Genomic DNA, 27,789 nt, shown 5'->3' with positions numbered 1-27,789 from the left:
TCAAAATCAATGTAGTTGAATTACCGTCTTCAGACTAAAGCCACACAATGCATTTTTACACCCCTACATCACATCAGTGTTTCCCACACATGAACTGTATTTTTTGGGGGGGGGGGCTCAAGGGTTTTGATGGCTGTTCAAGTATATTTTGTTCCATTTGAACAAATTCAAACAGGAAAATGTGTCATGTTATAAATAAATTTAACACACATGCAAAGCACCACTTTTTTGTGGTCATCTCCACAATTTAAACTGAATTTTTGTAAAGGAAAAGTTCTCAAAAGGTTGAATCAGATTTTGCTCAAATGTTCTGTACAGCTTGTTCAACCTGGGGTACCACTTGAAAATAAGACTACCTTTATGAAGGGTTTATAAATGGTTTAAAAACAGTTCATATACACTTTATTAGTCATTAATAAGCAGTTCAAACACATTAATAAAAAGGGCAAAAATGAGTTGTTATATCTGATGAATATGAATTTGTGATGAAGCTGACAGATTTAATGCTGGCTGATGAAAAAGACAAAGAAAAATCTGTAAACATCAATATCTGAAGTTTGACACTACAAATGAATGAGCGTTCACTGTTGGGCAAACAACAGGTCACTGTTGCCCTTTTTATTTCTGTGTTGTAAATGCTTATTAATGATTTTAAGGTCTTTAAGACTATAAATAATCATTAATAAACTCATTTAAACCATTCATAAACTATTTATAGGCATAATCTTATTTTAAAGTGGTACCTGACCTGTCAACAGCTGCAACAAAGGAATGCATTTGTAGGTTGGTCAGTTCAGCTGCTGCTCGGCTAAATCTCTCTGCTCTCCTGCTCGCCATTCTACATGCTTCTACGCTCCAGTGAGAGACTGAAACATTGGTCACTGCTGCTGTGTACTGATGTACCAAAACCAGCTGTGACTTTCTTTCTCACACACACATACACACAACCCCTTTTTTCTCACCCTCTCTCTTTCTGCTTCATCTCCAATTTTTACTTCCTCCTTGAAGCAAATACTGAAATCAGCAGTTACTGGTAGACACTTTCCTCCACCCAAGCTACAGTCGCTTTTCTCCTAATGCATCTTTCTCTTCTCTGGACTCATCAAGCCAGCTGGCCTCCAAACAAGATGGAGATTTAGCTTTCCAGGATGATTAAAAGTTACACATTATTTACTTCTTGGCAAACTGGCAAGGCCAGAGGATTCAAGCATGCTTCTTCTCCTGCTGCGAAACTCTAAAGAACAGTATTACTTTGTCAAAGTGATTTAAGAAAGGGAAGAGGTGAGTCTCACAGGAGTCAGGTTTGCTGAAAAGTCGGAGGCTCTGTTGCAGCGTTAATTCAAATGAGGCACCCGGAGAGAGAAGATTCTGCAGTCTTTCGGGTCCTGCACGTCTGTTAGAGCCAGACAGACAAACAGAGAACGAGAGAGAGAGGCCCCACTCCATTAGGCCCCGCTGCGCTCCTCAATGACAAACAGCAGCTTCATTTGGATAGATTATTCTGACAGGCACTCATAAGCCAGAGAGAGCGAGAGAGAGATACAGAAAAAGAAAGAGAGGGAGAAAGAGAGAGAGAGACAGAAAAAAAAAGAAAGGCAGACAGAGTGAGCAACAAAAAGAAAGAGACAGGTAGAGAGAGACAGACAGACCGAGCAACAGAAAGAAAATGAGAGAGCGAGAGACAGAAAAAGAGAGGCACACAGAGAGATAGTAATAAAGAAAAAAGAGAGGCAGAAAGAAAGAAAAGAGACAGATAGCAACAGAGAAAGCCTGAAAGAGAGAGAGACAGAGAGAGGGAGATAGAGAGAGAGAGAGACAGAGAGACACAGAAAAATATAGAGAGGGAGAAAGAAAGATAGAGTGAGCAACAGAAAGAAAAAGACAGATAGAGAGAGACAGACAGACTGAGCAACATAAAGAAAACAAGAGAGAGAGAGAAAGACAGAAAAAGAGAGGCACATAGACAGACAGTGATAAAGAGGAGAGGCACAAAGAAAGAAAAGATACAGATAGCAACAGAGAAAGCCTGAGAAAGAGAGAGACAGAGAGACAGAGAGAGGGAGAGAGAGAGAGGGAGAAGGAGAGAGAGAAAAATGCCTTCCTCTGTCATTTAATCAAACGGCATAATCTACTTTCTCCTACACTGCATAATTCCTTTAGTATGAATACTTATTACGATGGTGAGAGGCCATAATAACAGAGCAGAAAACAGTGACTGTAATTATGATAATGATAACCGTAAAGGAGGGGGTGTCAGAATAATCTGCTTGCACACAAAAGCACCATGAAATGATCTTTTTAATCGTACAAATCCTGTTGCTCCAGGACTGTATGAATTATGATGTTCCAAGGTACCAGAAGATTCAGAATAACTAACCTGAACAGCTGACAAGACATTTCATTGCACAGTAAAGCATAACAACGTCTGTAATGCTTCCTCTGTGCATCTTCAACGGAAAAAGGGGAAAACCTCACCGCTGTGCTGCTTTCTTCAAGAGGCCCTCTCCAAAAGCTAGAGCCTTGTCATTCAAAGCATGTCGTTCATGCATCTCAGAGCCATTGTCCACAGTATATTCACTGACTGTTTTCTTTGGCACATCACCAGCCTTGGGTTTACACAGTGTTTCCCAACACTGATGTCTTTTAAGCTGCTCTAATGTCCTGCCAGATAATGTTGGTCAACAGCCCAAGAGACAAAATACAGAAAATAATAAAATAAACAGCTTCAATGGGCCCTAACCACATCATTTCACAGAGCCGCTCCCATTTCGGCTTTGAGATGGATGGGTGAAAACAGACGAAAGAGGCCAGGGTGCCATGGTGATGTGATTGCCTTCCATTATGGTACCATTAGCAGAGTTAGGAGCCTTTCTGTAGTCAGGCCTTTTGGCCCATTAGGCAGTGTGTGTGTGGACTGTGGGCTTGTGCCCATGAAAATAAAGAACATTGATGAACATTAAAATAGATACTGTATACTCACAAGTTTGTGGACACCCTTCTACTAAGTGAATTCAGCTAATTAAAGGTGAACACACTACTGACATACACAAGTGTTCAACTGTGCACATAGTTTGTATGTGCATAGAAAAGCACTGACCCATAGAATGGGACGCTCGGGAGCCAGCACACATGAGCCTAAGGTCAGTCAAACAGCATTCTCTGTGATGAAGCTCCACCTAATATCTTTGGGAAGGGCTGGAATGGTGTTTGTGTTCCAGGACTAATCATCCAACATCAGTACCTGACCTCACTAATGCTCTTGTGACCGAATACAAAGAAATTCTCATTTAGCATCCAGAGTAAAGTCTTCCCAGAGGAGTAGAGGCTGTTCCTTATTAACACACTTGATTTCAGAAGAAAAACACTGGATGAGCAAATGCCTACAAACTTTTGGACAAACAGTTTACCTTCTCGATGAATCATCTGTGATTATTTGTCAACTTGATGCATAATATAGACCTAAATCCCTCCTTCCGCTCTGTCTCCAGTAAGAAACAGAAGCTGGACACACCCATTTATATTCACTTTTGGCACACACAGTACTGTGCAAAGTCAGAGAACGCTCTGTCATTTATTTAATTTCCAATCAAAGTGGGCGTTAAGTATAAGTGATTCATTCTCAGCGTCAGGAAAAATGCCAAAAACATTGCAGCTATAAAATATACACAAGCCTCAACAACTAATATTAATTTTTCACTATTTAGTTTCTCCACCCTTTACTTTCATTACAGCTTCTTTTCAGGAGACTTGCTTTCAGTTTTTTTGAAGTGATATTTTTTCACACTTCCACAAGTTCAGTCTTAAAAGTTAGTTGCATTCTCTGCTTCTCATGATCCAAGTATTCTCAAGCACATTCAATGATGCTGAGGTCTGGACTCTGGAGTGGTCAGTCCATTGTTCAAGTCCAGAACTGCTGTTAGGAATCTCACTTCTCTAACTTTTCATACTTTTGAAACATCCAATTTTTTTCACTTTGTTTTTTTTGCTTAGATGTCCTACTACCTTATGCAAGTGGATAATCTTAGATCAAATCTTCTCAGAAATATCTCCTGAAAAATGAATATCTTGTACTTAATGGCAATTTTGATTGGAAATTAAATAAATGAAGGCTTTTTTTGGCACCTTATGGTGGTGTTTTTTATATTTCTTTCAAAAACATCTTCAGTCTTGCTGAAATCTATGAAAGGCAGTGCATGTTTTGCTATCAGTCAATAAAGCCTGTTTTTACTGTTTGGCCTGTTTAAGAAAAAGAGAATTACTTGATTAATTGTCAAAAATAACCAGTAGATCGCTCTATTAGTGACAGCTCTCGATCACATGCATTTCTTTCACTTTTCAGTTCTCAGAATAGGAAGCAGCTCTTAGAGCAAAGTTCAGCATGGCAATTTCTCACGTGTGTCTCTTCATGTAACAAACAACTGATTTAGACATGCTGTGGCGACGGTGTCAGAGTTGAGGGTTTGTTTTGTTTTGTTTTTGGTGAGTTCTTTCTTAAACCCTTAAAATCCCAGGATTATTACATACTAAGGCTTATTATTCAGTAACTACAGGGACTTTAATGCAAACTGGTTGAGCTATTCTTAGGTTATAGAAGTGTGTAATAACACTTTGGGCCTGGCCTTTTAAGGGGTTAAGTAAACTTCCCATTCTTAACAGCATCTAAACTTACGGTACTCCAACCCAGAGCCATATGAATGGGTGTTCCTTGAAGGTGCTTTAGCACAAACATCTGTTGGCTGGGCAGCCCTTTGTTAGCTGCGTGTTGTTTTTTCTGGGATTTTTATTAATATGCCCTCTCTAGATAACAAGCCCCATTTCCTAAAAACCTATGAGGAACAGGAAGAGGGAGGGACGGCCTAATTGTGAAAAAGTGCATTTTGTGTAGAGCATGCTGGGAAGTTACTACAAAAAAAATATCAGACGTGCTCTCTCTCTGTCTGTCCTTCTCTCGCTCTCCACCCATCTAAGACCATGTTCACCAGAGATCACAGTGATTGGGAAGTTCCAGCACAGGCCTTAGGGAAAGGAAAGCTGAAAGCTTGATGCGTGTGGTCCACCCTGCGCTCCAGATTGATGAGAGCCACTTTCCTGGTCATCGCATTTCTCATCTGATCGCTCTCATTCATACCTCAGCTGGTTCAGCGCATTAGAAACCTGACCTCATGTGTCTCTGTTTGACAACACACATATTGTCTCGCTCTGTGACCATTTAGCTACAGACTAGTAAGTAAATAAATAAACCCTCCCCTTCGCTTCCTCTGGAAAAAGAACAGAACAGAAAGACATTTGTATGGCACAGTCATGTGCCACGGCTGCAGGGGGAGAGCTAAGGAGGACGCGAGTCGACATTCTGCGTGCACATGACCGCAACACCTGATGCTGCATTCAAAACACAAACTGAAAGGAAGAAGAACAACATTACACCCAACCTTTATCCACAACATAGACAAAGTACCCAAACTGCAAACACAGAGCTATGTAGATATACAGTATCACAATATGAGGGTATCAGATGGCATTTAAATATGCATTAATAAAGATAATGAACACATATATCCTGAGTATTGGTGCTTCGTGCCAAAAGAATAGCTTATTTTTATTGGACTGTATTGTTTTGTTCTGTTCTGTTTTCTTCCATTAAAGGAAAAGTATTACGTGTTTAGTTTCTATACATTTTAAACTGTCTATTTCAAAATAATCTGAAACACCCAGCAATGGACAAACTGCAATTAACTAAGGCTTTGTTATCGGTCAATTAGGGGTGTAAGATGCCCTGTGACACTGTTATATTGTTATGCAAAACTGTGACCATGTGCATTTCAAAGCTGTGACAATGCATTGTGAATTTATTATGCTATCCTATGCTATTGTAGTGTCTGAATACCAAAGTAAGTAAACGTTGGCACCAATCAACACCTCACTTCAGCACTCTTCCCACCTCCTTGGTGCCAAAATCAAGCACACAATAAAGACACAGACCTCTTTTCTATTTTAGGTGGGTTTACTGGAAATCACATTCCTTGGAAGTGGGTACAGGCTGTAGACCTGCGTTTGTGCACCACTGGGTCTGTCACAGTCATTAAATCATTTTCACTGCATATTAATTGCGTTTGACAATATAATTGTCTTTTATTGTTTAACTAGTACATATTGGCCGATTTGCTATGTTGCTTATATCCTTTATACTAAGTAGCTTCCAACTGACAACAGACACAGCTTGAGAGCAAATAAACAAACACTACTCACCGCTGCCTTCTAAAGGTGTTACACTAAGTTAGAACAGTTTTATACAGACGATATATATAATCCAGCACTATGTTTCAATATGTAATAAAGTCACACTGATGAGGAACTACTTGATGTAACATGGTCAAAGATTGGCCTTCATTATTTTGACTATAGCTGTTCATGTCCATTGGATCATGTGAGTAGCCTGATTCGTCAAAGAACCCACAGAGCATTTGTGACTAGACAGGATGCTCATTTACATTGAGAGCTCATTTACATACTGCAGCAAAGGCCAATATGGTGACAATAGTTAGCAATGTATTGTGCAAACCTTAATCCACAATCCGCGGCCTGCTGAAACACGGCGCAATGGCGTGAGGACCGGAGGCCCCTGCTACAGGCTGCTGCTCTAGACTTTCAGTGCAGCACTGGGGATAAATGTATCACACAACCAAGCAGAAACAGAGCTGGTCAGCATGCTGTATCATCTAATACAAATGGAGCTACGCCTGTGGGAGATCTTTCCACATGGACAGAATTTCTGGGGACTGGAACCTCAGGGGGCCCTCCAGGCTGTGCTGCTTTAACACAGAATCTGTAGTGGCTCCTTCAGCTGCCCACTATTTCACTGAAATCATAACAGTAGAGAGGTTGGACATTGTTCAGTGCTGTTCCTGACAGTGATTATAACTAAAACTATATTTTAAAAATTTTTAAATAAAATAATAATAAAATTATGATAAAAAGATGACAATAAAAAGAAAACCAAATGTTCACTCAGGCCATCAGTACATTTATTTTAACTGTTTTGACAAATTGATTCCTTTTTTTTTCAGTTTTATAGACCACATAACTATGCAATGACCTTCAGATAAAAAGATATTAATGAAATACTACTTCAGTTGTATTACTGGCATGAGACGATGACACACAGCAGTCACACCCAAAGAGGAGCGGTCAGTAATCCATCTAAAGTATTGCCTATGGCTTTACGGTTAAAATCGTGAGCGTATGGTGTGTTACTGTAAAAGGCCAGTCATGCACAGCAGCCCCTCCGCCATGAGACAGGCTAATGACATACAGCGCGAGACCGCTATGTGTCAAGAGATGCAGGGAGGTATCTGATTCAAGAAATGAACCCCCCCCCCCGGGATAACCTCTGATTTCCCTGCATCACTCTGCCAATTTGCTTTAATTACCTTTGCTGTGTTTACTTGAGAAATCCAGTGCTACCCCTACACTGTGGAATTTCTATTTGTGCTGTGCAAACTGGGTGCAGCCAACAAAATAACAGCCACGAGTCAGACATCCCTGTTGTCTGAAAAAATTGCTATGGGCCCCTTGCTTGATAACAGAGCGTGTAGCATCGGGCAAGATCAGACCTGCTGTATGTCTGGACGAGCGTGTAACACTGTCAGCGCTGCATATAACAGGTAGCAGGTGTGAATCATCATTGCGGTGCTGCGTCTGAGACCTGAAAGGAATGGCATTTTACACGAGGATTTGGTCAAACAAATCTAATGACTCAAGCTCTGCTCTCTGCTCTCACCTGTTTTTTGAGGATGACTATGCAGTGGTTTTCTAACATTCTTTCCCATAACCTCACTCTCCTGTGTGAAAATAAATACATTGCTTGAATAGTTTCACGAGTGCATCATGGAATGAATCTGGCACGAACTGAGACAAGTAGACCGGAGATATTTACCAAAGTGGAATTCTGTGAGACGTTTACCAAAGTACACTTCTCTGTGACACCAAAGCAGACTGCTTTGAGGCATTCCTCAGTGCAGACTTCTACAAGACACTCTCCAACTTCTATGATACACTCCTCAACATATAAACTCACAAACCTACTCAATACGATTCCTCAATGCAGATCCCTACAATTCATTTATCAATGTAGACTACTGTGAGACACTCCTCAATGGAAAAACCTACAAAGCATTTACCAAACTGAACCTCCATGAGGCATTTAACAAAGCAGACTTCTATAAAATTCCTCATAGTAGATTTCTACAAAATATTTACCAAAGTACACATCTCTAAGACATTCACAAAAGCAGACTCCTACGAACCATTCCCTAATATAAACCTCTACGAGACACTCCTGAATTGAGACACTTCTCAATGTAGAAACCTACAAAGGCCTTTACCACAGCAGACTTCAATAAGATTCCTCAATGTAGATTTCCACCAGACATTTATAAACTTCCATAGACTTCTATGAGAAATTTACCAAAACATTTATCAAAGTAGATGTTGTGCTGTAGTATATTCAAGTTGTTCCTATTGTCTCAGACTTGACAGTATTTGTACTCTGACTTGTCTTGGACACTGGCATTGATCTCGCTAAATGTAGTCTATGGTCTCAACAAAGATCACCTACTGTTAAAAAAGATCTTCAGTTGTGTTTTTTTCTTTCCCCACTGGGTGAAACTCATCTTTAAATGACTACATTAAAAAATCTGAAATGATCAAGAATTCTGGACTGGAAGCAGTTCACAAGCAGACTACTTCTGGGTTGGTCTTGAAAAAGACTCAGTTTGTTTGGCTCTTGATCTTGACACAGTCATGCTCTCATTTGGACATGGTCTTGACTTGTCTTGGACTCAACAAAGGTGGTGTTGACTACAGCCCTATGTTGATGAGACATTTATCAAAGTAGACTTTTTTGAGACATTTACCAAAGTACACTTCTATGAGACATTCGTCAGTGTAGTTTCCTACGAAACATTTACCAAAGTAGTCTCATATGAAACATTCTTCAATGCAGACTTCTCTTAGGGAAATACTGAAGTAGATGAGCTCTACAGCAGCAGCCAAGTAAACTGCACAAATGAGACTTAAGCTGAGGAATGTGTCCTACCACTTGGACCTGAATTCAAATCCTGATGATGCTACAGCCATCTGTGGTCAGGAGTCCAAAAGACTGGCCCAGCCGCTCTCTGAGTGAGCAGAATGCCTTAGTTCCTTTCACCTGTATTTATACAAAAGTATGATCTAGTCATTATATGGCTACAAATAATATGGGGATATTTTTAGATTGAAATAGATATGTCTATTTCATTTGACTAAGTTGTCGCCAGTTTACAATTTATAGATGTTTCCCTTTCTCAGTCAATTTCTCAAGTAAAATTGCGTCAAAAAAAGTTCGTTAAGCTGTTGCGTTTTCTCAGATGGTTTGCAGAAATTTATCTGGCTGAGTTTTCTTTATTTAGTTATGAAAAGTGAATTATGTTATTGTGCATTACTTACTACATGTTACAAAACTTAAGTAACTTCACTGCTTAAAGCCCCAATCTCTTGGATTTTTGAGGACACTACGTACAAATAACATGCAGTGTTCAACGTGGTTTCACTGGAAAATCACGTTTGAAATTGCTGTACGAGTAAATTGGCATAGAGAAGCATTTGAATGATCTAGGATTTAAGATATAAGATGCAGTTTTATAGCACTTATTGTTTGGTTTCAGAATGTGTAGCATTTTGAACTTGGAGTCTGCATTCAGTACACTTCTTTCAGCAAACTGCTGAGGAGAAATTTGGTTTCACTCCTACTTCCGCATTAAAAACGACATGCATTCAAAATGTTTTAACATGAATACTGCACGTTGCATGAAATGAACCCCAAGTTATTTTTGACAAAATGTTACCCTTGAAATGATGTTCACGCACGATACTACAATTCTCTCTCGAACACTTACTACTGACGTTGTGTTCTTATCATACAGATCTTTTTGGAGGCACTAGGTAAATTCCCCAATTCAAATTAGTTTGCTTTGCTTCCACTACTATCTGGCATATGGCTTTTCCGCATCTGTGTCTACAAATTATCTCTCTGTACTAACAGCAGCCAGAAATAGGAACTTCTATGTGATATATTTGCATCAAGAGGTTTTTTGAAGAGAGGGCACAGCAAATGACATTCGAATAGCACACAGTGTCCTCTAGAATGGCCTTTACCTTAAATTATCAGCACACTATGGCATTTAGAAGCTGGAGAATGAGTACTATTCCAATTTTCAGAGCAAATGAAAAATCAATCCAGCAAGGGTCAATAATTTTGAGAGGATTTTAAAGTGCACCACCAATGGCATAATCAATGCTTCATCTAATGAACATCATTAAGCATCTCTCACTGGGAGCAGGCCTTGTCTGTTCCATTTAGTCTCTTTCTGCATGTCCAACTGTCCCACAAAGATAACCTGTTAGAGATGCATACACTGTATATTTAGAAACATTAGGCCTCCACTGTAGAGCTCCATGAACAGTAGCTTATACGGTCACTCGATGCATCAGAAGGTCCATTTGAGGCGTGTCTAAGGTATTTTCACTTACTGTATTAAACTGTACCTAGTCCATAATTACTACATATATTCCTGTATTTATTTTAGAATGCATGTTCAATCCATCTGTAGCTATGCAGACAGAGTTAACAAGAAGAACAGTACTTCCAACAGCTCTGAATACTGCCTCTTCGCTTGGCCACTGTGGTGTCTAGGTCATTTATTGGGCAGTTGCCAAACATTAAAAGTGACCAACCTGAATGTGTCTGGATGCCCCATGCTTTTACTGAGTAATGAAAAACACTCATTCACTGCTTACACATTATTATTTCACCCTTTAACAACACTGATAGTAATTCTATCCAATTTAAAGGTCCCATATGTTGGAAAAATGAATTTTTCTTTCCTTTTTGAAATTTTTTGACAAAGTAAATTGTAAATAAATTTAGTTTTAAGCAAAAATAGACCATTTTTAAAGCAAAAATAGACCATTTTTTAATTATTTGTCTTTGTGATGTCACAAAAAACAGCACATTTACATATACCCACTATTCAGCCTTCATCATTTAAGCTCAATCACAATTAAGTGCTTCAGGAGTGTTTCAGCCCAGACTGCTTTTTGAATGAGACACAATACAGGGTAGCCAATCTGAACAGAGATCATTTACACATGTTGTTTACTGTGTTTTAAAGACACAGTAATAAGTAATTTTAAGGGATAAAGAGAGGCTACAAAAAGGTCGGGTAAAAATGAATTATGACATAAGTCCAAAATTGTTATGTGGACCTGAGGGAAAGAAAATACAAGAAAAATGTAAGATACAGGCTCCTCATTGAGTCCAGCATACAGAATATCTACATACGCCACCAACGGAGAGAAACACAATGGCCCATCTTGAGCACTGGGACATAGTTAAATGCTAATACACAGCATGTTCATTCATGTGTTCAAGATAATACTATATTCAAGCATGCGATCCATCATTGTGTGCCAAAAAGCCCACTTTGGCAGCTTTCAGCAGCCCCCTGCTGAGCACTAAGCCCCGTTTGAGAAGCCCTGTTACGGAAAACACTTTCCAGCTGGAGAAACATCCAGGCACGTGAATACCACTGGGCTTGAACCAGGCAGAGCGTACGACTACAACACCAGAATATAAAAAAGCCTCAAATGAGACTCAATCTCACAAAAGCGCAATCCATCAACTTGCTCATCTCATGGTGCATGACCACAGTAGTTGTAAGAAGCTCATTAATATTTCAATCTGCAAATTACAGTGCCGTGAACGCAACAGTTGAACTTTTCACCAGCGGTTCTGGCCAGCTTTCAGTTTCATTCCGCAGAGGTTTAAGGATATTTGAGGGAAACCAAGATATCTCCCTACCCTCCACTTGACATTTAGATGTGCTGAATAAAATGTATCGCCAGAGCTGTGGTTGTCAGTTGTTTCTAAGTCTCACAGAGCAATAAGACCCTTTGGGAGTGATTCTAAAGCAGATCCAGGTTGCAGCTTTTAAAAATATTCTAGAACAATTTGAACCTTTCAGTATTGCTGCTTATAAACACATCAGTACATGTCATTGGCGCGATTTAAGGTGTTGCAAACTCCCTACCGGAGGGACAGGTGCAGTCACTGAGTGGGCGAAACCTTCCAGCACAGCAGAGCATATAATGCCAACAGAGTGCATCACTCTTCCAACCAAGGCTGTAATATCGGTCTAATAAGACTGAAGGGCAGGCCCCCAGCACATCCCTCCATCTGACCTCAATCCCACTGTTTTGTTTCTAGATGCCCTGAGAGATGAGAGGAAACCAGCAGCTTTATAAGAATCCAGTGTGATCCTACTTAAACCTGCTGACTTCTTCCGATGGTGGAGGTCACTGCAGCAGAAATCATGCAGAAATCAGCTGCATTTATACATGAAATGAACATTTCAGCGGTTTGAACTTGAGACTGGAAGGCTGGTAAGTACTATGCAAACTCTGACACCGCACATTCTTTCACGCTACACTGTAAATATTAAAACTGCTAACTAACATCTTGTCCAGACAAATAAGGGACACCACAAGTCGATGATTAACATTTAACCAAGAAAGAAGATGAAAAATGAACTGACAGGACAAAGGTGTGTATATATACATTTCACAACATATATGTATAATATACGTATGTATATATGTAAGATATTTCATTTTACTGGGTTTTTTAAAATGTATCAGCAAAACTGTAGTGCCACGTTGTAAAAAAGATTACAAAATAATAAATACAAGTAGATTTTACTTTATTCAACATTTCAAGTACTATGCTGCACTAAATTCAATCGAACAGGACTAATTGTGATCTCTAATTGGCAGGTGTTCCATAAGCACTGACAAAATCCACGACATGCTCAGAAAATCCTGTTGTGACGCAATTTGTCACGATAACGATAAAATATCATCATACTGCGGATCATTACTATCACTTCTAATACATGTTGTATGTATGCATTTATATGAAAAAGAACCGGCCCAATAGCTTGTCCTGATGAGCTTGAGCTTTCATACCACCAGTTGGTACGAGGCTGAACTTGGCTTCCTATTCGCCAGCTTCTTCTTCGAATTTCCCCGTTCCACCTTAAACGGCGCAGCAAGAGTGAGGCGCCAGAGCGTAACTGCTGCACCACTTAAGGTGGAACGGGATAATTCGAAGAAGAAGCTGGCGGAAAAGAAGCTGATTTAAGCTTCATCTAGTTGGTGTGGCTTGCAGCTATCAACTCCATCAGTGACCTCGGTATCTGCCAGCATCTCCTCATCCATTAGCCACAGAGTTACGGTCACAACTGTACTGCAATTCACAGTAAATGCTGAGTAACACCACCAAAACACAGAGCCGGTCGACCCTGATACCATCATCATTCCATCAGTTTAGTGTCGGTGGGCTTCACTCTCATTCACTAATGAATTCCAACACAGCACTGCGACTGACACGCTGCTGCGGCACACGCAGCACACACGCGGTAAGTTTTACCTCAGTTATCGCAGCTCTCTGCTGTCATCACACTCACCACCGCTACCGCAGATTCGCTCCACATGAACTTTCTCAGGGATTCAGAAAGCGATGTTAAGCCCACTCACCCAAAACGACCATCCATAGACCCGCCAACAGCTCACAGTGGAATAAGCTCGGCTCCGTCGTCCCGAGGACAGTCGAAACCTACAAGAAAAAACGGCAACTTGCTGCGCTTTCAGGGTGAAACGAAACACAAGCGCAAGAGCCTCTCTGCGGTTTTGAATGCTGTAGCACGGAAAGCACTGCGCTGTGGCTCCAGCACACCGGTGTAGAGGAGCAGACTGCAGCCAAGCCACTCCCCCACCGCCTGCGATTGGGGTGGAGTGATACATCGCTGTGGTTAGCAAGTAGCCGCCGCAATGACTCTTGGGATATGTAGTCTTTTGGAGTATACGTTCAACGAGTGCAAAATGCTAAGAATTAGCTTACTGTTTAACAAATTTGGCCCTCGTGGCCTTCACCGCTCCTCTGTTTTGTGATTCTCCTGCTCCTGATTCAGCTCATAAAGGGATTAATAATTAGTGATGTGACTCATGTTGGTCAGAGGAAGGACAACAAAAGTTGTGCAGTGCAGGTAGACTGCAGGACTGGACCCTGCTGAGAAAAGACCATTAAATCTAACAGAACAGTCTAATGGGAATCATTCTAATGGGAATCGTCTTAATGTTTACCTTTAGAGACCACTAGTTTCCTCGAGGACACCTTTAGATGCTATCTAATGCATCTAGTATCAGTCCCAGGACACCTGTTAAAACATTCAAATCCTTTATGCTGTGGTATCAACCCATCAGGCAAACACAAAATACCATCCAGGAACCCACAGAAACCTTAAATGGATTCTATGGTTTTTTACCAGTTGATGCACTTTAGGCCCCAGAACAATATGATATTTCCATTAGGCCAATGATACATATGATATTGGTGTAAAAAAGAATGTTCATGTATACAGATAACACATAAAAATAGACTAAAAAAATCAATGTGTGGAGCAAGGTGACTTCACTCATGCTGAAGAAACTGTGTACAGTTTTCAAGAAAAACATAGGGCTTCATTTGAAGGGGTGATGCAAGCAGCTGCCATCCCCTGGTCAAAAAAAAAAAACTAAACTCAACCCTCTTGTAAAACTGCCACCCTCACCCCCACCCCCCAGCCCCCCACCCCCCTTTCATCCTCTTTGGTTTGATGTTGGTATATTTATATATTGTGGCGGCAGCACCCGGCTCCAGTTTTGGGAAAGGAGCTTTAGAGACGCTGTATTCAGATCTGCACTACAGACTCAACCCAATCACAATTGTCTCTACGTTGTTCCTTTCTTGTCAAGCGAAAGAAAAACACCATGGAACTCTTCAGATCAAACCTGCAGTGAGAACAGCGGTGGCAATAAATGAGTCAGAATTATTAGACTAATGGAAAGTTGTGGTTGAGAAAAGTATAATATCTAACTACTGCAGTCCTTATGATATGGAGGGTGGAGTTTGTCTCATGCTAAAAGCTAAAGCTATCTTTTCTTGGCTGCAAACAGTTTTATAAATCAGTCAGATTAAACAGGACTGTTCAGCACTCACATTTGTAACTGAAACATTCTGTGTGAAGATAATTAATGCACTCGTACACACACCATTCTTTGTATTTTTTCTCTGAAGTTTGCTGAAAGACCTCATGGAAAAGACGCTGATTTCTCCTCAGCACCTAACATTGCTCTGACAAGCTCTAGTGTTAGCTTTAGCATTAGTTTATTAGTCGCAAAAACCTCCTCTGTAGACTGAATGGGTGGAGCTAAAATGCCGCAGGCCGATTGGGTGGAGCTAAACTGCTGTAGACTGAATGCATGGAGCTAAACTGCAGTAGGTTTAATGGGTGGAGCTAAACTGCTATAGACTGAGTAGGCGGGTCTAAGCTGCTGTAGGCTGAATGGGTGGAGCTAAACTGCTGTAGGCTGAATGGGTGGAGCTAAACTGCTGTAGGCTGAATGGGTGGGGCTAAAATGCTGCAGGCCAAATGGGCAGATCTAAGCTGCTGTAGGCTGAATGGGTGGATCTAAGCTACTGTAGGCTGAAGGGGTGGAGCTAAACTGCTGTAGACTGAATGGGTGGATCTAAGCCACTGTAGGCTGAAGGGGTGGAGCGAAACTGCTGTATGCTGAGTGGGTGGGGCTGAACTGATGTAGCCTGAATGCATGGAGCTAAACTGCAGTAGGTTGAACGGGTGGAGCTAAACTGCAGTAGGTTAAACGGGTGGAGCTAAACTGCAGTAGGTTGAACGGGTGGAGCTAACCTGCTGTAGGTTGAATGTGTGGAACTGAACTGCTGTTGGCTGAAAGAGCAGCTCTAAACTGCTGCAGGTTGAAAGGGTGGGGTTAATTTCATTAGACATGAAAACCTGCTGCTTTAACCTGCCATTGTGGAGTGGCTAAAAGATTTCTTTGGTTCGATTACTGTGAAAATAGTTTCCAGAATTCTCATTTTGATTGCTTGAAACTAACCTACATGTGTCTTTTGTCAGTTCTCAAACATGTCTGCGCTGAGCATCTTGTAAAGCCAATTTATTTTTGGATATTTCTTATTTTTTCAAATGTACTCCTCTGTGCTACTTCCTTTGTATGTCTGGGCTTCTTATACCATTAGCACAAATGTTACGGATCTTACCAGGTAGCCTGAACTGAAAGTTTGACAAAAGTAGCAATAATAAATGAGGAAGGTGAGAGTTTCTCAGAATCTTGCAAATGGTCAGGACTAGATGGAGACAGTGTTCAGAGTGATGCTCACTTTACCGTTTACGAATCATCTTCAACCTAAGATGCTTTTGGGAAACCCAGTCCATTCATAACTTGATCACTGTGAATGCATGCTACTGCATGGCCTGCTCCTAGGACACGCCATTGTTATTGCACATATGATGTTTGATATCATACCTACTGAGACAGCTTCTTGAGGGTTAGCACTGTCCTGCCGAACTCACTAAATTGAATAAACAAAGCTGACAGTGTTCTGGCTTCCTTCCATACACCTATAAGCCATACTGAGGTTGTGAGTCAGCAGCTGAAAATATATTTAGCATGTTGCATCAAAAATACAGCCTTTAACCCTTATTCTTAAAGGCTGACCTCATCTCTTGAGAGTTCTGGTGCATTGTTTATGGGTGTATCTAGAGGCTTGACTAATTTTGGAAAACATAAAGCAGCTCTGAGTGCTACTCACCATTATTGTTTTTCAAAAGAGGAACCAGCTTTCAGAGGGAGTTTCATAGGAAGCACGGTCTTCAGCCCTTGGTCTAAATATAGGGCTTCTAATGCATAGTGTGCTCGCCTGTTCAGGAAAGAGACTCTTGGTCATCAGAAACTACGAAGAACATGTGGTAGAGTTGTGGAAAAGCAGGGTGTGGGGGGGTGAGAATGCCTTTTCTCACAACTTCAGAAAAACCTCACTGCGTGACAAGTGCAGTATTTAGGTGTGACAAGTGTGAACAAGAGCTCAAAACACTTTGACAGGCTGGTAAAATGTCTTTTTCACAGCTACATTTGAGAGTTTTTTTAGAGAAAATTGTCATATGTGTAGAATAATTGAAGAAATAAAGGCAAATGGGTCTGGATTTCAAAGTACAGTCTCAGAAAAAAAGGTATGAAACTGCCACTGGGGCAGTGCCCCTCTTGTCACTGGGGTGGTACCTTCAAGGGTACATATCAGTACCTTTAGTCAGGGAACATAATTGTACCATAATCCATTGAAATGATTTTTTTTTTTTAAGTTGTACTGACTCCACACACCCCGTCTCGTCTCCAGGCTTCTTATTTTATTGTTCTGTCTTTAAAACATTAGGTTGTGAAAAAGTACAAATACGTACTTTTCCTCTGGGAAAAACTTATATAGGTACACAATTGGACCTTAAAACCACTGTTGTACCTTTGAGGGTACATTTACATTGTTTGTACCTTGATGAACAAAAAATGTACCTGCACAAAACCTTTATTTCTAACAAAGGTGTACTGAGTAGAAAAGACAAATTGGATACAGATAACGTGCCTTCTCTATATCATCTCTATATATTGTTGCCCTTTCTTTATCCCATTGTATGCACTACTGCATATTAAATCATCTGTAATTGTTAATTAATCGAGAATATTAAGAACATAGTTTTCTCTGTTTGTCTACTACGCTTTTTGTCAGCACTAATATCTTATTTAGTAAAGCTCAAGGTTGACATTTTGAGGAAAAGAACCAGGAAACAGAACCACCAATAGCAAACTCTTTTCTTATGGCATGTTGCCCCTAGGGAAACGGCTTGTGCAGCATGTGAGCTACAACTAAAACAGGGTGAAAAGATGATGATTATCATTTTTATACAGTAAATTATTTAGAAAGTAATTACCTTGCCGCAGTACAGATTCCATACACAGAACAACAGCTTTCCAAAAACTCCAAATAGAGACGCTGAATAGACATAGCACGCAAAATGCGATCAACTCGCGCCATCTAGTGGAGGCGAGCATTATTGACTGAACGAAGCCCCTCGATAATAGACGGTGGGCCAGTTTCCAAGACATAGATTAAGCCTAAGCCTTGATTTAAAACAATTTCCAGTAGTGATTCACCACTGGCACTGTAACTTATTCCAAGACTGCTTAATCCATGTCCAAGGAACATGCCCATTATAATACCCATCCTATTATAAAGGCTAGATGTACAGGCTGAGGTAGTCAGGGCCGGCTCTTAGAGCTGGGCGATATGGCCAAAAACGTTATCACGATAAACAAAACTCATATCGTTCGATATCGATACATATCGCGATAAATGTCAAATCATGATTTCTTTCCCGTTTGAAGGCTGATTTTGCTCCTGGGTGGTTAATTGTGGTTTTAAACTATCACTTATGGTCCGATCATGACAAACACTCGGCAAACAGTGGAACATTTCACAAATCTGTCATGGAAGAGTGGGAGAGAGTTTCTGAGCTGTTTTTATCAGCTGGAAAAGCACAACTGCAATTTTTGTAATAGTCATGATTTAAGAAAGAAAACAGATTATTTTTAGCGGTCTGGTGACGAGCGCTCGGCTACCCCGTTACAAATGCTAAACAAGTGGCCAACAACAGAGCTAAACTCTTTAGTTTCTCAGCAACGTCAACTCGGTTCGGGAGGTCACTGCTGTCACTCCTACCACATCCATGTCAGAGCAGATCACAGTATTCAGACACCAGCTAGCGACGACTGGGTTTCTCTATGCTACCGTAGTAGTTTAAGGGGTGAACCGCAGTATATCTGACGCTCGCTGTGTAAAAGCATTATCTGCAGTGTGAATCTCTCACACCAGTCACAGAGTCCTCCTTTTAGGCATGTTTAAACTGAAAGCGGTGATTTTGTGTCTTCTTTCGAACATGAACCCACTTCTTTCTTTCACTTTCGTTGCTCGAGAATGCACTAATACTAAAATATGACGGTTTGGCGCTGTAACACGGAGCTGCAGACGTGATTTAACACCGCTAAAGCTGTTAGCATGCATGGAAAGAGGTGAGTTCACCGTAGGACAGTACAGTTACACCACTGACCTCGTCACTCACACTCGGTCACAGGAGAACAGGTCGCCGATAACATCCACTCAGACAGGGACTGTATAACTCCGCGTTTCAGCCGTTGCTAAAGTATATTTGGCGACCCTTTTTTTACTCGTGGCCCCCTCCCTCTTTAATCAAGTCGAAAAAGTCGGAAGTGCGCCCTCTCCTGGCGACAGCATAGTAGTGTCGCTTTCCTTGCAGTAGAAAGCGCCACCAGGGCTTTCGCTAAAACGTGTAAGTGTGAGAATGGTGTATTATATCGAACATTTATCGAACCTGTCTTATCGCTCTATCGAGGAAAAGTTATATCGCGATACTTATCGTTATCGTTTTATCGCCCAGCCCTACCGGCTCTAACATTTTAGGGGCCCTAAGCAGGTTTTTTGGGGGGGCCTCCATCTTGCTAGCTTCATGACTAAATTCTCTTTGGGGTTCTATTAAGTCACAGTTTAATTTACAGATAACCTTCTCAGCATTCATGATCCAGGGGTCTGTCTCACCATGCAGTCAGCCTATTTCTTGCTTATTCAGCTACTAAGCTTAGTTGGATCTAACTCTGGTGGCAGGGGTGACAGCATTGCTTTTTTTACAGTTATAAATGTCTTACTCACTATATATTTAGGTAATATAATTTCTTTTTATTTCACTGGTGACTCCTCATGTTTAAAGTAAATGGCTGTTCATTATAAACATCATGCTTTCATGCAAGGCCATGCAGAGAGCCTTAGAGTGGCAGATGCTCAAAGTTAGAATGGGACACATGAACTAAAATGATAAAATACCAACTACAGCATATCTCTTTAACTACAGCAACAACCAGTATTCAAAAAGAACATCACAAGGAATCTCACATTACACCATAGCACACCATTAGATTGGCTTTTATCAAAATAGTGTTATTATAATTATTTTAAGATACCATCAGTCAATTTGTAGTAATTGTGAATAACACTCCTGTCAAATACAAATATGACAATATTTTGATAGATTAGATTTCACGTCACTAAGCTACACAAAAGCAGGCTTGTTGAAATTTTCTACCTTAGAGCATATTTATATGCATCTCCTGAGAACTTGTAGAGAGATGAATTGCCTCTCTGTAATGTCTTCCAGGTTTTCAGATGCTAGCGGGCGCTCCTGAGCGAGTCCAAAACGAATGGGTTAAGATGTAGCATTTGAACAAAATCATAGTTTATAAATGTTTAAATATTAATACTTTTAATTCCATAGATAACATTCATTTCCTGAACACAGAACAGCATAAAAGCGGCACCTTTTGTACGTTCATGATGTCAGTGAGTGCGAATATCCAATGAGCTGCTTTGCTCGCCAACCAATTAGCACTCAGTAGCAGCAATGTTAGTGTCCTACTGCCCAAAACCCGTTTGCTGTAGAAAAAAGGAAACACACAAGTAAGTTTTCTTTGCTTTTTCAGTAAAATACATCCTTCTACTTTTTAAGAAAATTCTGGCTGAGTGATTAGAAGCTATTTAACTTTTCATTTTTACATGTTTAACTCCAGTCACCCCCATTCATTGCGCCCTCTGACATTTTGCAGTCATGTTTTTGATATAACAGGGGAAATGCGAAGACCCCAGGCTCCTCATGGTAGCTCTGTACATAAAACCTCTAGGTAGGATATGGTAATAGCTAAAATGAACTTATCATAAATACTACCAGCATTAAAACTACAAAGCTGAAATCAGCTTCTTATTCGCTAGCTTCTTGTTCAAATTTTCCTGTTCTACCTTAAATGGTGTAGCAGTTACTATAATGCCTTAGGCACCAGAATGTAACTGCTGCACCATTTAAGGTGGAACGGGAAAATTCGAACAAGAAGCTGGCGAATGTCCTCATCAGAAAATTTTACCAGCATTAAAAGAATAAATAGGACATGTTGATAGCCTAAATCAGTCTATCAGGGTCTAAGTAGTGATATTAAGCTGAGTATTAATTTAAAAACAAACTAAAATGTTCAAAACACTGAGGTACTTTGTTGTACTGATGATACCCGCACGTTCGCTAGCACCGTTCAGCAGTGGTCACATCTCATTGTGGTTTGTCAGTCTACTTCAAGGAAGACCAGAAGAGTATTAAAATAGGTGAAAACCAATTTCAGTCTGGCCATATTGAGCAGTGGCCTCAATGCAGGTCAGCTTGTAGAGCTACCACATGGCAAAGGGTGCTGGTTCATGCATTTTTTTAAGGAGGCTGCCAGACTAATGACGTCAGTTCAGTGCACAGCAGCATTAGCCTACATCTAGTAATATTCACATTTTGACTCTTTAACAACTTCATAATTCAGAGTATCCAGTGATATTTGAGAGAAAGATGCTCACAGGACAAAAGCTTTTCAGGACAAAAGTATCAGCTTTGGAACAACTCTATATATTTCTTCATAGAGAAATTTTGAAATTCCTTTTAGACCCATAGCTCTTTATATAGGCATAAGAGCATGGCACTGACCACAGAATGACGACACGACTTCAGTGGTTTGGGGCAGTTAAACATGCAGGAATCATGAATGATGCTAAAATGTGTTTAAATTAGATCCATATCATTTTACCGTCGTTCTTGTGTTAAATTATTAGTCGTTAAAAGGCAAAGGGACACATGCTCCACCCCCAAGACAGCATAATAGTACAGTAATAATTCAGAAGTTGTTAAGGGGCCCCAACTGGACCCTAACCACTGGACCCTAACCAGCCACTCATGTGGCTTCATAGGTAGAGCCGGCACCGGAGGTCATTGCTGTACTGAATCTGCCAAATGATTTACGATCATTAAACCATAAATGTCCAGTAATAAAACCTTCGGATGAATGCCATCGAACTTCTGGTTCTGGTTGGTCTAAAATGATAAAATGAGCAGTTATACCTTCTATGAACATGTAGCAAAACATATACTCTTTTTATGTGTTTATTCAGAATCAAAATTGAATTTTCTATTGTCTATTGTTTCTATTTTGTTAATATTTGTAGCAAACGTAATCTGACACAAGAATTGCTATAAACTCACTTCTTAGCTATATCGTTTAATTATTTCATTTTTTTCATATTTGAACTCAGTCAAGTTTACAGAGAATATGAACCAAAACAAATTAAAATAATAATAAAATTAAAATCAGATATGTATATAAGTAGATTAAATCAACATAAAAGCATTGTTTTGTCATCGTTTTCTCGCTGATGTCTAAGAAAAGAAAAGGACTTTTCTTCTCTTTTTTTACGAAAAGGAGATCTCTGAACGAGCACTATGTACTGTTGTTTGATTTGCATATATGGGCGGGGCATGGACGGCAGTTTGCTTTTCATTGGTCAAACTGCATTTCACTCATCCTTCAGCAAAGCCACCTGTCATAATAAGAGTTCAACACCGTCAAACACAGTCAGGATAATTAATGACATTAAATCTCGAAAAATAAGTCTGTAGTCTCCAAAAAGGTTGATACGATTATAACAAATACTATAATCATATTATTAGGATAGATTAGGTTATTATTATTAAATCCAGCAGAAACAAGTCACCTTATAAGATCTACACGTACCGCGAAGCCTTTTGAATTTGAAAACGCCGTAGTTCAAAGGTTATAGAAAAGAAATATGGCCGCGTCCAGGGGACCCGTGGTGTTAAAGGCGGTCAAGAAAATAGTTGTACAGTTTTGCCCCTTTGAGTCCAACGTCCGCGCCACACGGTAAGAATATAAAGCTGTTACAGGAGGCTGAATTACGAAATTTGGGCTTAATGCGTTGTGAAATGAAAGAATAATAAAGCTGACTCGTTGGGTTCGCGTCTCTCCCTGAGCCACGAAGCTGGAGTAGCTGCAGTCAGTTTATTCACCAGCTTCTTCATCGAATTTTCCCGTTCCACCTTAAACGGTGCAGCAGTCACAGCAGTGAAAGCCTGAAGCGCCAGAATGTAACTACTGCACTATTTAAGGTGGAAGGAAAAATTCGAACAAGAATCAGGCGGATAAGCCGAGTACAGCCTCATCCCTGATCCTGAAACTCTGTTAGCTGGGCGTGTTTAATGCGCTGCTGCAGCTACATTTGCTCATATTTGCAGAGTCGAATATAGTGACGTATAGCATCATGTTGTAGACTCTCTCTGTTTCTGTGTGGTGTAGCTGCTCCTGGCTGTGCTGGGTGACTAGTGTAACTACTGTTTGGGTTTGTGGCAGACAGTCTGTAATATCAGACACTGTGTCTAAACAGTCTAATCAGACAGTTTTACTGTCTTAGAGTAAAAACGACTTGAGACAGTGGTAGTTAACTTTGGCTTATGGGTTCGCGTGATGTAGTCGTAGTAGTGGTAATAAAAAAAATACATTTTATTTATATAACGCCTTTTTTAAAGTTCACAAGTTGTTTTACGTGGAGATTAAAACAAAACAATAAAACACAGTAAAAATTTAGCTGAAAACAAAGTAGAGGGGTGAAATGCAAAATACAGTTTTAGAGAAGTAACAGATAAATTATAGTACTTTAGAAGGAAAAAAGTCTCCCATAACTCATAGATGTTTAACATTAATGTTTACCTTACACTTTGAAACAGAATCACTCAACTCAAGAATAGGTTCATACTACAACATAGTGTTACAAGAATGACAAAAATCATGAAGTCTGTAGTTCCTTCCTTGAGGAAATCACTGCTTATGATCATGGTGTTTGAAGATTCCATTAAGTATTGGAGGTCTTGAGTAGTATTTGTTCTGCTGCTTATGCTGACAGGTGTCATGAGGAAGGTGTGCTCAAGCATGAAATAAAGCACTAGAACCTTTACCAGCATCATCACTACCACTTCTTCTTCTTGACTGGTATCAGCCATGGGTTGGTACAAATGAAGGTCTCAACTGTGTTCTTGACTAATCAGTGATTTGGATCATGTGTTTTGCATGCAGAAGAAATTTCTTAAGCTTTCAAGGCAAAGAAAGCTAGTGACTAACAGGAAAGTAAAGCAACTGTCAAGTGTCTAGAAGACCTGAATCATCTTCCCAGAACTTTTGTGATAGTATTGAGACAGTATAGTGGTCAGTAATGAGGAACCCCAGTAGGTGTTTGATAGTCAGTTACACTGTGATCTCTGCTAGAATTAAAGTTGGAAATTAAAACTTAAATTCTTGGCTTATGTCTTTAGTTATTCATTCCAAAATCTATATAAAATAATATATGCCATCTTTTTTTTTAATGAGAATGAGGAATTCAAGTATGAGCCCACATACACATATAGGTTTTAAGGGTTTTAAAAACTGCTGCCACACAGAGTTCAGGTTTATGCTCACCATTGAGCTGCCTATTTGTAATGGAATTTAACATACTGTGGTTTGGAAAGTTTCATTCACACAGTTATCTTAACTGTATGCCAATAAGTTAACTGAAAAAATATACTGGTAAAATCTGCTGTTCTTGTAGAAATATGGCAATTAAATGCATACAGCATTTAATACAGCTTTTGATATGTTGATCACATACTAATGCTAATTTTCTGTTCCACAGAGACTTTCTTGTTTTGGTGGGATCTGAAAAGGCGAGGGCGACTAATATGAACTGTGAAGTCATAACAGAAGTGAAACATGACCAGTCAGATCCTGTGATTGACGTCACATTCAGTGAGTGAACTCAAGTTGTAAATATCCGTTATGTGCACTCCGACACAGACTGATTTCTCTTTAAGTAATAATGGTCTTGTAGCAGTCTTTGGCCTGGTAACTTGTGACCTAATAGCTTATGGACATGTGGAGGTGTGCGAGTTTCCTTCCTGTGGCTTCCTTTTTTTAATGCTTTTTTTTCCCACAGTGGATGGAGAAAGGTTAGTGATGAAAGGATCCAGACTGACAAGCCAAGAGATGCTTTCTGCCCTACAGACATGCTGCATGGCTAAAGATCCCCAGGCCAAAACAGGAGGGAAGAAATAGCTGTACTTTTTGTGTGTCTCTTATGTTGTGTAGCCCTATTTATGTTCTTTTTTCATTAAATAAACCTACTGTCTCAAATCAAATGCCTTTCAGTTGTTATTGTTTAGATTTATAAGAATGAGTGATGATTTAGTGAACTTCACAGTTGGTTTGTGTGTATCTCTTTATGTATGAGAAAGAAAGGGACATGCAGATGAACAGGCATACAGATAAACAGAAATCTTAGTGGAATTGTTATTTTGTAGTGTAAAATCTACATTATATGTCCAGAATTTTACAGACACAGCTTTTGGTTTAGTTAAGTCAGCTACTTTAAGCCATTCAGTTGCGCAGTGCTTGTATAGACTCCATAGAAAAGCATTACCAGTAGTGGAGCTGTGTTCTCTGGAGTGATGGAGCTCCATTCAGTACCTTTGGGATGAGTTGGAATGGAGTTTGTTTCTAAAAACTCATCATCCAACATCAGTACCTGACCAGGTAAATCCTCACAGCAATGTTCCAGCATCTAGGGTAAAGTCTTCCCTGAAGAGTAGAGGCCGTTGTTTCAGCAAAGGGGGGCAAACTTCCTATTAATATCCTTGATTTTGGAAGAAATTGTAGTTAAAACTATAGTGAACATTCATGTGTCGATAAAGGTCTTTATGCATCCAGGTCATTAGAGTCGAAGTAAGTCAGGCAGCTGCGCTCTGTGTTTAGGGGGCTGTTCTGTGGTCTAAACTCACTCAGGGAACCTTTTCCCTCATTCTGCATCGCCCTGTGCGTCAGCGAACGTGGGCCGCCACGTCAGTGACGTTTAACACGCTGATTGGTTGGTGCGATCGCGCACGTGCTGTAGAAACACCATAAAACGGCGGCGGCGCGGCGCAGAAGCGCAGTGTGTGTTGTGTTGGTCTCTGAGTGACTCTTTGTGGCTATAGCAACCGCAACATCAGCTGCGAAGATGGTTGATAAATTTGTGGGAACGTGGAAGATGGTCAACAGCGAGAACTTCGACGAGTACATGAAGGCTCTGGGTAATGACCACTTTGTTCTTCTCACTTGACAGACTAAAGTTAAACTGAAGTAACTGCTCAAATAATTGTGGACGAGTTGAGGTGATTGATGAGTTCCGTTTCTGCTCATTAGTTTTCGTCTTTGAATGCAAATCTGTTGTAACTGTTGGCTGTTGCAGAGCAGTGAATGACCGCTGTGCACTGTTATTACTGAGCTCTGACTCTACTGAACGCGTTTAACGTTTTTCAGGTGTGGGTTTCGCCACCCGTCAGGTAGGAAACAGGACCAAGCCCAACCTTGTAGTGACTATGGACGACCAAGGGCTCGTATGCATGAAGTCCCAGAGCACCTTTAAGACCACCGAGATTAAATTCAAACTGAACGAGTCCTTTGAGGAGACCACGGCTGACGACAGAAAGACGACGGTCAGTCAGTGCTAAACTGGGAAGTGTTGTTGTTGTTGCTGTTGTTGTTTTCCCCCGAGAAAGCTAGTTTACGCTAACCGCCCTGTTTGTGGGGGCTTAACGGAGTGTCTCCTTTTCTGTGTCCAGACCGTGATGAGCCTTGACAATGGCAAACTGGTGCAAAAACAGACCTGGGACGGCAAAGAGACGACAATAGAGAGAGAAGTGAGCGATGGAAAATTAATAGCGGTAAGAGTTTTATATAAGAGTCTGTCTATCCATCTATCTATCCGTCTATCCATCTATCCATCTATCTATCTGTCTAGCCATCTATCTATCTGAATCCTACATTAGTTAGGCTATAGTTATTTTAAGTAATGACATTCAAGGGTGTGTTTGGGTTATTTGGTTGTAATAATGCTGTTATAAGACCAGGTTGTAATGATACTGTCACAAGACCCTGAAAATCTATTTTTTTTGGCACAAACAAATAATCTTAAAAAAAAAAAAAACCCTATGCATTTCTTCCCCTGCAGAAATGCAAGATGGGCGATGTGGTGGCAGTGAGGACGTACGTGAAAGAGTGAAAGAGGCATGAAGTTATCCTGATGTGATTTGAAGAACGCCTGGCTCAGTTCAATGAGCAATAAGACAAAAAAAAAGTCCTTTTATTTTTCTTGTTTTTTTCTTGTTCTTTTTTTTTTCATTGATACCAAAGCCAATGCATGCAGTGTATTTTAAGATGCATTCAGCATTATTCATTGTGGTTCTTTGAATAAAGTTCTGATTTCATTTGCCTTCAACTGTGTTGTGTTACTTTATATAGCCTGATTTTTGGGGTTGCATTTGGACGCATGAGCAAAGCTTAGGAAGCCTTTTACATGCAAGCTGATGAAGATGCAATGCAAATAGAGCCATTGGAGAGCTATCCTGAAACAACTGTAACCAGTCACTCTCTTATTCTATTTGCTAGCTATAAATAAAGGTCGTAAGCTGATGTCCAAGACCGTTATAGACATTTACATCCATGTTAAACTGAACATTGCAGTGTAGGAGTTTTTGGTACTGATCTGACTTTAAAAGTGAGATTAACAGTGTCTTAACAGTGAATTATTGAACTTTTCATGAGTTGAATCAGTTGCTTTAGAGCAAGAAAACAGTAAACTAAGACAGTGGACCTGGTATAGTACATATCTAGAAACTAAGTTATTATAGTAGTGGTAATGAAAACTTATTTTAATATCATAATGACCTAAAGTAAGATGTCTTTTACAATCCAGCAACCAAAATATGTGCATGCAGTACAGTATTAAATGATTATGTCTTTTGACATAGAATATAGCTGTAAGAACACAAATGAAAACAT

The 27,789-nt window shown here is 40.1% G+C and overlaps 3 protein-coding genes across 5 annotated transcripts in view; 2 read left to right on the top strand and 1 right to left on the bottom strand.

The window, feature by feature from the left end:
• The window catches only part of pag1 (phosphoprotein membrane anchor with glycosphingolipid microdomains 1), a 64,627-nt gene extending 46,680 nt beyond the window's left edge, over positions 1–17,947 (bottom strand). For 2 of the 3 annotated variants that reach the window (XM_036566315.1, XM_036566314.1), the window contains exon 1: positions 13,630–13,857. The gene's annotated coding sequence lies outside the window, so the exon portion shown is untranslated. Of the gene's footprint in view, positions 1–13,629; positions 13,858–17,930 lie in introns of those variants that run through there. The other variant, XM_036566316.1, reaches the window with a different exon arrangement.
• Positions 17,948–22,705: 4,758 nt separating this feature from the next.
• mrpl53 (mitochondrial ribosomal protein L53) lies at positions 22,706–25,109 on the top strand. Its single transcript, XM_036565654.1, has 3 exons — positions 22,706–22,806; positions 24,608–24,720; positions 24,908–25,109. The coding sequence occupies exons 1-3, from the start codon at positions 22,715–22,717 to the stop codon at positions 25,024–25,026; spliced, it is 324 nt and encodes a 107-aa protein (XP_036421547.1). The 5' UTR covers positions 22,706–22,714; the 3' UTR covers positions 25,027–25,109.
• A 771-nt stretch (positions 25,110–25,880) lies between these two features.
• fabp4a (fatty acid binding protein 4a) lies at positions 25,881–27,226 on the top strand. The gene is made up of 4 exons (XM_036566313.1): positions 25,881–26,039; positions 26,269–26,444; positions 26,571–26,672; positions 26,960–27,226. Exons 1-4 carry the CDS (start codon positions 25,967–25,969, stop codon positions 27,008–27,010), a joined length of 402 nt encoding a protein of 133 aa, XP_036422206.1. The 5' UTR covers positions 25,881–25,966; the 3' UTR covers positions 27,011–27,226.
• Positions 27,227–27,789: the final 563 nt, after the last annotated feature.

This window comes from Colossoma macropomum, unplaced genomic scaffold, assembly GCF_904425465.1.
Source record: "Colossoma macropomum unplaced genomic scaffold, Colossoma_macropomum, whole genome shotgun sequence".
NCBI classification, from domain to species: domain Eukaryota; kingdom Metazoa; phylum Chordata; class Actinopteri; order Characiformes; family Serrasalmidae; genus Colossoma; species Colossoma macropomum.
Note: the sequence above shows the minus strand (reverse complement) of the source record. Positions and strands in the feature narration are given on the sequence as shown.